Raw genomic sequence first — 8,383 nt, 5'->3', positions numbered from 1 at the left:
TAAATAATGATTTATTGATTATTTACTTCATTTACCATAAGAAGAATGCGTTTTCAGTTTGGAATGTTTATAAAAACTAGGAACAGTGGCTTCCTGTAATATTAGAACTGACAGTAGCGCCTTTTGTAAATTGTCGGATCAGCCACCCCTGGTTAAAAACTTTTTAAGATCTTTTAATAAGATAAAGTAAGATATTTCCTTATATTCTGAATGGTTTCATGTTTTTTTTTTCACAGGATGAAGATAGAGGATATAGTAGAGATAATTCGGTAAGTTAAGTTTTCGTACTAAATCAAAATTTTATTTATCAATTAACTAAAAGAAAAAAAAATTAGCAAACAACCTTTCAACAATTGTTAAAAGACTTTCTGATAGCAATAATTTGGATAGGTTTTGGTAAATAAGTCAGCGATCCTTTTTCCTACACACCATGTGATGAGAACTTTTGCCATTGTATCAAAACAGTAATTATTCTTCTATTTTTAGCGTTTGTGTGTACATCTTGATTATGAGAGTTTTTCCATGGGGAAATGGAGTGATATTCCGTGTCATCGTAGACTAGCATATGTTTGTCAAAAGTCTACAAGTAAGTATACGTTACTTTGTGATATCCAATCAAATTTGGAATGAAAATCTGTTAAAATCATATGCATATGTCTCTTAAAAACGAAATAGCATAATCTTAGTCAACCCGTTGAAAGCGCTAAAGTGTCATACGTCCAAAATTTGCCTTCAAATGCATTAAAAATTATAGAATTAAACATAAATTGAAAATAAATAGTGAAATAAATTAAAAGAAACATAAGTGTAACTTAGGACTGTTTTAGAGGCACAGGGCGTGCATTCATGTGGGAACTTTTCTGTGCGTAACTATTTAACAAAACAAATGTGTTATTTGTGTCCTAAGTCCAATTTAATAAATACTTAAAAATAGAAATAGAGGAAAATAAGTTCACATTCAATACTTTAAATGAAAAATAATTTCTAAACTGAATTTGAGCTAAGTATACAAATAAATGTTTTACTTTCTAACTCTCTACGTGAATTTTATAAGTTCTAAGTTTAATCTTCAATATTTCCTGTGTGATCTCCTATTTCTTTTTAGTTTAACCTGAATTCTTAATTTTATGTATGTAAATTCAGATTAGCCTTTTTTAATTCTCGATACAGATACTTATTTGCTCTTTCTTACTCTTTTTTATGTTTTTAAGTTTAATCAAAAAGGTTCTGCCTCCTCTGCGCTTTGCTCACAAATCTTCACTCAATCATTTTTGCTTATTGACAATAAACAAATTAATGCATAGTTTGTGTAAGCTAAGAACTCCTCCCGTCACAAAGTCTGAGGCAATCTGGTGCTATGGAAACAAGAATGGTGCATTTTAAGGGGGATAGCTTCACTCTTGGACTAACACAATAGACCGAAGAGATTTCCTTTCTCTCGCACCCCTACTTGAAATAGTCCCCGCCCCAGATCAAGATGAATGTCTGGAGGAGTTCTTATTTTAGGCAAACTATACCAAAATTATAAACTATTCATAAGCGAAAACGAAAAACTGTGGATTTTTTTGTGAAACTATGTATCTAATGATCTGATTATTAGATCAAAAGTTATTCAATATTATTCTTTTTCTGTTTTTTTTATGACTATAATAGATGGCCAAATATTCATCACTGAAATCAACTTTTTTTATTTCATATACAGATTTAAAGTAGTTACCTTTGTTTCAACCTCAATTTTTTAACCTCAAAGAAGTTAATTTTGCTTCAACCTCAAAAAAGTTACTCTTCGTTTTAGCCTAAAATGAGTTAATTTTGCTTAAACCTCACTGAATTTAACTGTTTTTTTTAAAACTCATCAATGAAATTAGTTTGTCTATAATTTACAATTCATCAAGTTATTTCAAAAGAATTAAAATACAGATGTCTCTTTAAATTGGCAGATCCATTATTGACGGAACCATCAAAGGACCCTTTTATGTGTGGCAACATTACTGGATGGAGCAGAGTAGGAACAACATGTTACGGTATCTTTGAAGACAGTCAATTGTCTTGGGTTGAAGCTCAGGCTAAATGCAGAACATACGAAGCCAATTTAGCCACTTTTACTTCGTATGCCGATGCTATTTTCTTGAAGAAAAAAATCAGGAGGCAAGATCAATTCTTCTGGATAGGAGTAAGAGAAACTGTAAGTTCTTAAAATCAGCTTGATTTCGCGATTATTATGGGCGGAAGTATTTAAACACGTTAGGGATTTAAAATGATTAAAAACGTCCACTTTCACTGTTAGTAATTTCTCTGAAAAATAGTTAAATAACAATTTATTTAATTGTTATTTTATCATATCCAAACAAAATAGTCAAATAACCATAGAGAAAGTGATATTCAAACTATTAACTGTGAGAAAAACTATTGCTTTCACCTAATATGGTTAAAAAACCAGAATTTCATCGCACCAATTAAGCTTATCTAATGAAGGCACTTAGTTCCTTGCAGTTGAGAAGATATTATAGCCGAGCGGGGTAATCTGTCAGCCTCATTACCAACAGAACGAGGGTTCGAATATCAGCTTTGATACCACAATACTTCTTCCATTCCCTTCAACACATGAAAAGTTTCCAGTGTCCTGCACTTCCGAATTTGTGACCCTGTACTCATCAATACGAGAATAATCTATGTGATGAAGAATTGGCTAGATAAAATGAGGAAAAAAAGAATTTATATATAGGTGTGGCATCATGTATGAATCAAAATTATATTTCATATAAAATACTTGACAACTTCTTTATGCAAAAATTAATCAATAACTAGAATAAAAGTTAAGAAAAAACTTAAATATAGAAAAAAAAATTTTATTCATTTGAATAATGGCTTAAGTTACAGATTTTAATTCGGTGAATATGGCTACTTCACCCAAATTGACCTGCAGCATTTAAATCTACATAATTGCAACCTAACTTGATGATCTATCTAACTTAATAACCGCATAAGTGTAACCGAGAAGTAATATTTTCAAAAAATTGCAAAATTTTATATGTTTTTTTAGGGTGGAGATCGGTAATTTTACCGAAGCGCGTTGGTAATGATTATGAAAAAATTAACAATGAAATTTTGTTTTATAATATATGATAAAATTTGGTAAATTTGGTTAAAATTTGGTTTATCAGGATACCTTAGAGCATGGCATAAAAACTATTTATTTTGTTAATTTTACTTTTCCGATTCGTTTTTATTGTTTACTAATTGTGTGGTAATCGAACTAGAATACTGAAAACCAGAATTTCTGGTAAACCATTGCTATATGAACAGAAAAATTATCAAATTAATAGCTGAAATACCATATACTTAGGTTTTATTGAACAAATTTACGCTTTTTTTCATTACAAATGACAATACCATACAATACGATAATATTCCAAGAATTTTTTTCTTCTTGCACTGCTTATTAGACTTCAAATCCTATAAAATAGTGATTTTTCCAAACTTTGCAATCATATTTAGAAAATGAATCAGTATGTACCAGTGATAAAACGTGAAACTACCTATGCAAACTGGTTCAGTGGGCAACCTCGGCGAAAATCACAAATTAACAACTGCGTGTCCATGGATAGCCAAGCAAGATGGATAGTGCAAGATTGCACAGAAAAGAAGTCTTTCGTTTGTGCTCTGAGTACTGAACGTGAGTATTAATTTATTTATTTAAGGTAAATCTTGCCTAACTTTCCGTCTTTTAAGCAACCCCAGTGCACAAACAAAAACAGTCTATTACACTCTATTATATATATATTAACCTTTGTAAAGACGTTTTTATATATTTTAGGATACTTTTTATAAAATTGCCTGATTTATAATTGGATACTTGCAGGTGTAATCGTAGGTAAATCGTGGCATTTGTTGATTCAGCCAATCGGATCAGCCAATCAGATTCGACATTCACGCGTTACGTCGCTTACAGATATCCAATTAGATCTGATTTAAATCCCGTGGTTAAGCGTAATCACTTCACTTCTTTTCGAGTTCAAGCATCCGACTATCTTAAATACCAAAAGTAATTTTCTCCTATTTTGTTGTAAAGACAACGAAACTAATAACATAAATTATGTTATAAATTTCATTATCTACAGATAATTATCTTATATAAACTTAATTATCTAATATAAACGATGTGTTTGTTTTCTGAAGTAACCAGCGCCTTCTGGGTCCATAAGATATTAAATTTAGGCACATATTAGGTAAATCTGAATGTAAATGATTGTAAACAAGTTCAATCTTGGTTTGATTTCTCGCTCAATCTGTCTACGTATATACGTTTGTGTGTGAGTGTGTATGGGTGTGTTTGTAATGGATAAAAATAAAAATATAGAACCAGCATTGAATTAACCATAACTAGTAGTGATATGCATTCTCTTTTTAAATATATATTTTAGAAGAAGAATATAAGAATAGAGGAACATATGAATCTATTTTAGAAAACAAAATGGAGGAAGAAATAAAGCCTACAGTTGGTGCGATTATTGAAAATGACCTTGTTTGTCCTGAGAATGCTACCTGGGTCAAGCTCGGAAATATTTGTTATTACTTTTCAACTAACTATAAATTCTGGCTCAAGGCTATGTTTCTCTGTCATCAAGCAGGTGATTTTCTTCTTCTTTTTCTTTAAGATTTTATACGATTTTATCTTCTTTGAGATTTTATTTATTAAGATTTTATGTCAATGTAACTTTTGTATTACATATTTATTCCAAAAATATAAATGTAATGCAAGTAAATCTCATATAAAAAACGGTGATAAAATAAAAAGTTTTAAAAACTACATTTTTCAGGTTCACTAATGGGAAATAATATTTTTTTTCTCTTCTAAAAAGATTTATAGTGTAAATTGGTCGAAATTTTGAATGGTAATAAATTCACTTTCTAACATTTAGGAAAGAATCTTAACTTATATTGGTAACAGGTACAGAGCACTACTTAAGAATTTGAGCAGTCTACGCTGTTAAAAAGGGCTTCGCAAAATTGAACAAAAACGTGTCGAAATAACTTCAAAACAAATAATAGTCGAATTCGAAAACCTTGTGTATTTAAAATGGAAACAGCATATATTTATTTTTTAGCAAAAGTGATGTAGAGGAAGAAATGTGCGAGATAGATGTTCGTTGGCTGCCGGCAGGATTCGAGCCAAGGACCTCCGGGTTAATAGTAGGATGTTCTATCTAACTTAGTTGTGCGTCTCAGTCAGAGAGGGTTAGAAAGCTTTATATAGTGGCCTCCTCAATGATGCGTCTTGACATATATTGCAATAGTTTAAACGTGCTTAAGATACAACGAAATAAGCAAAAAGTGAAATTAAAAATACTGATTCCTTGACTAAGCTATTGGAACCATATTTTCTAAGTTGTAACCCTTCGTACCGTTAAAATTGGAAATTAGTATGTCATGATGTGTCATTGTGGGGTGCCCCTACATAAAGCTTTCTAACTCTCCCTGGACTGAGGTGTAGAAATAGTGAGGTTGGAACATAGTACCACAAACCCTGTGGTGCTTGGTTAGAATCCTGTTGGCCGCCAACGTACATCTGCCTCGCTCCGTTCTCCCTCCACATCACTTTTGAGACAAAGAATTTGCTCATAAATGAATATATGCTGTTTCAATTTTGAGTATTCCACTATTATTCGTTTTGAAGCTATTTTGACTCATGTCTGCTCAATTTTGAGAAACCCTTTTTTTACAGGGTACGTATAGTCAGAAAGTTATTGAAATTTCGTTGAAGTTAAATTATTCATCTCGGTAACTCAGTCAAATATGACGCAGTTCTCTAGATTGAAGTTAAATTATTCAGCTCGATAACTTGGTTAAATTGCCACAATTTTAAGGCTTTATCAAATTTGAACTATAATGGTTCAACGTAATCTGATATTTTTAACAGAATGTAATAGAGTTTTAATTTAAAACTTTTAGGTGGCAGTTTAGCCAGCTTTCATTCATTAGAAGAAGTTAAATTAGTTCAGAACTATCTTAAGCAGGAAGGCTACAATACACTTTCATCATTCAGTATTGGTCTCGGAAGAGGAGCTCGTGGTAAGAAATTAATTTTAATCGTTTTTCTTTACACCACTTTAAGATTACACAGACCGTCTTGTAAGTTTTTATCTAAGGAATTATAAATGAGAAATACGGATCATTGATCGTTGTATATATATATACATATATATATATATATANATATATATATAAATAAAAACTTTTAATAAAAATAACAATGAAATAGATATAATCTCTTCATCAGCTCACACGATTACTTCCACAAAAATAGTGCTTTCAAGTAATTAATATTACTATAGTCAAAGCAAAATATATCAGTGCAATAGTGTGAGGAGCACCAAAAACAGAAGAATTTAAAATATTTGATCCCATTAAAAAAGTTTAATATTGTTAAATGTTATGAATGTTATAAAACTCTACACAAAAGTGTTTTAATTATTATAATATTAGTAAAACTTCCGGAAACATGAAATTATCCGATTATGTATGTTATTGTGAAGAAGAGAAATATTTTGAATTTGCAGATAAATATCATGAAAATACTATTATTGGTAATTAAAATTTATATAAACTTTAGAACTGAGAAATTTATCGTTAAAAGGCGCAAAAATTCTTTCTAAATGATCTCATTTGTCTGAAGATTTTCAATAGGCTATCTCCAGAAAAGAAAAATTCTGTATTAGATTTTTAAATAAGGAATTAATAAATAGTAATATTATCATTATAAAGATTTTAGCTTTTGACCAGAGTTTAAAAATTAAAATTGATATTGTACAATTTCTATATATAATAATCAGTCCAAAATGTCATAACTTACATAACTAAAGCTTACTTAACCAAATCTAACTACTTAAATAAAATTATTAAAAATATAATTAGAAGTTGTTTTTCATGAATAATTACCAATAAACTACCTATGTTAGATTTTATTAAAACACAACAAAATTAAATCTATGCCAATCTTTGATTTTCAAGATTTCTTTAATGGCATTAAATTTCTAAACTAAAGGATGTGCTTTTCAATTATTACTGTGTTTATAAAAATATCCTGATTTGAAAATTTAACTGGGAAATTTTAATCATCTGCATCTTTTACTTAACTAACTTCATAAATGAAAATACTTTTTTATTCAAATATATGCATCGAAGCAAGCATCTATCATTTCGTCACTTCTGGCTGACTTATTTTTATATTAATATGAAAAGGTTATACACTAAACATCAAATTTATTTTTAGATTTTTCGATGATTTAATTATCTTTAATTTGCAAAACTTTATAAAAGAATATTTACCCGAGAAATTATTCTTGCTTCTTAATCAAGACGATAATATTAATTTTAATCTTTCGGATTTAAGTATTAAAGAAGAAAATATCTGCACTGTTAAAAATAAAAGTTTTATATTCATAAGATTTAAGTTTAATATTCATAAGATTTAAGTTTAATATTCATGTAAATAAATAAATTGCATTAAATTCTAATGTTTCTGAAAACATTTACTTAAATGCGATTTTTAATCAAATAAATAGAATTAAAATTGTTGCAATATTCATTTATCTAATACCACAAATGGACATTTTTTGGTGCTTCCCACAGTATTGAATTGATACATTTTGCTTTGACTTTATTAATACAATATGTAGTTTGCTTATGCGACAATGATGACTTTGATCATTAAAACATCCTGGCATGACCTATGAAATATAATTGGGTATAATATAGCCTACGTCACAGGTTGTGTTGTTCCTACTAAATTTAACCCATGAACGGCATTTTCTGCGAGCCTAACTTCAAGCCACAAATAAACAAACGAAGTGTTCGATCGTTTAAATAGCTGCTCGTCAGATTTTATTGCATTATAAAGAAAAGTTATTGAAACTAAATACAACTAAATAAACAACAACAACTAAAACAAATAACAACAACTGCTAATAACAATAACTAAATAAACAACAACTAAATTCCATTCGTTTAGCATTGCGTCATATGTTGTTCCTACTAAATCGAAGTAGTTGTGTTTTTTTCATATTATACCCAATTAAGTATAACAGAACGTGCAATAATTTTTTTTTTTGATTAAAGATATAAGCTAGCAAACATTACTGTGTTATCTTTAAAATATTCGAAGAAACTGAAACATCTATATCTAATCTATCTATTTTATTATATAAAACTCTAATACAAAACGCTAATACGTACGTATGTATGTATCAATAAAACCGATGATATTTCTTTTCTCGCGCTGGCAACAGTTTTCATTTTTAATTGATTGGATTCGGCGCGCAAGAGCACGTAGTGAGCAACCAGATAACAATAACCAGAGTGAGCATTATCAGGTTGTTCAATT

At 29.5% G+C, this 8,383-nt stretch overlaps 1 protein-coding gene across 1 annotated transcript in view; it reads left to right on the top strand.

Moving 5' to 3' along the window:
* Window positions 1-236: 236 nt before the first annotated feature.
* Window positions 237-8,383, top strand: part of LOC122271609 (macrophage mannose receptor 1) — a gene marked incomplete at its 5' end in the record, with an annotated part of 13,733 nt that continues 5,586 nt past the window's right edge. Inside the window, 6 exon segments of the mRNA XM_043053514.2 lie at window positions 237-269; window positions 487-586; window positions 1,941-2,185; window positions 3,499-3,676; window positions 4,425-4,631; window positions 5,953-6,072. Coding sequence (XP_042909448.2) covers window positions 237-269; window positions 487-586; window positions 1,941-2,185; window positions 3,499-3,676; window positions 4,425-4,631; window positions 5,953-6,072 — 883 coding nt within the window.

The sequence above is a fragment of the Parasteatoda tepidariorum genome, chromosome 7 (assembly GCF_043381705.1).
Source record: "Parasteatoda tepidariorum isolate YZ-2023 chromosome 7, CAS_Ptep_4.0, whole genome shotgun sequence".
In the NCBI taxonomy this organism is placed as follows: domain Eukaryota; kingdom Metazoa; phylum Arthropoda; class Arachnida; order Araneae; family Theridiidae; genus Parasteatoda; species Parasteatoda tepidariorum.
The sequence above is the reverse complement of the archived record's forward strand: the minus strand, read 5'-3'. Positions and strand labels throughout refer to the sequence as shown.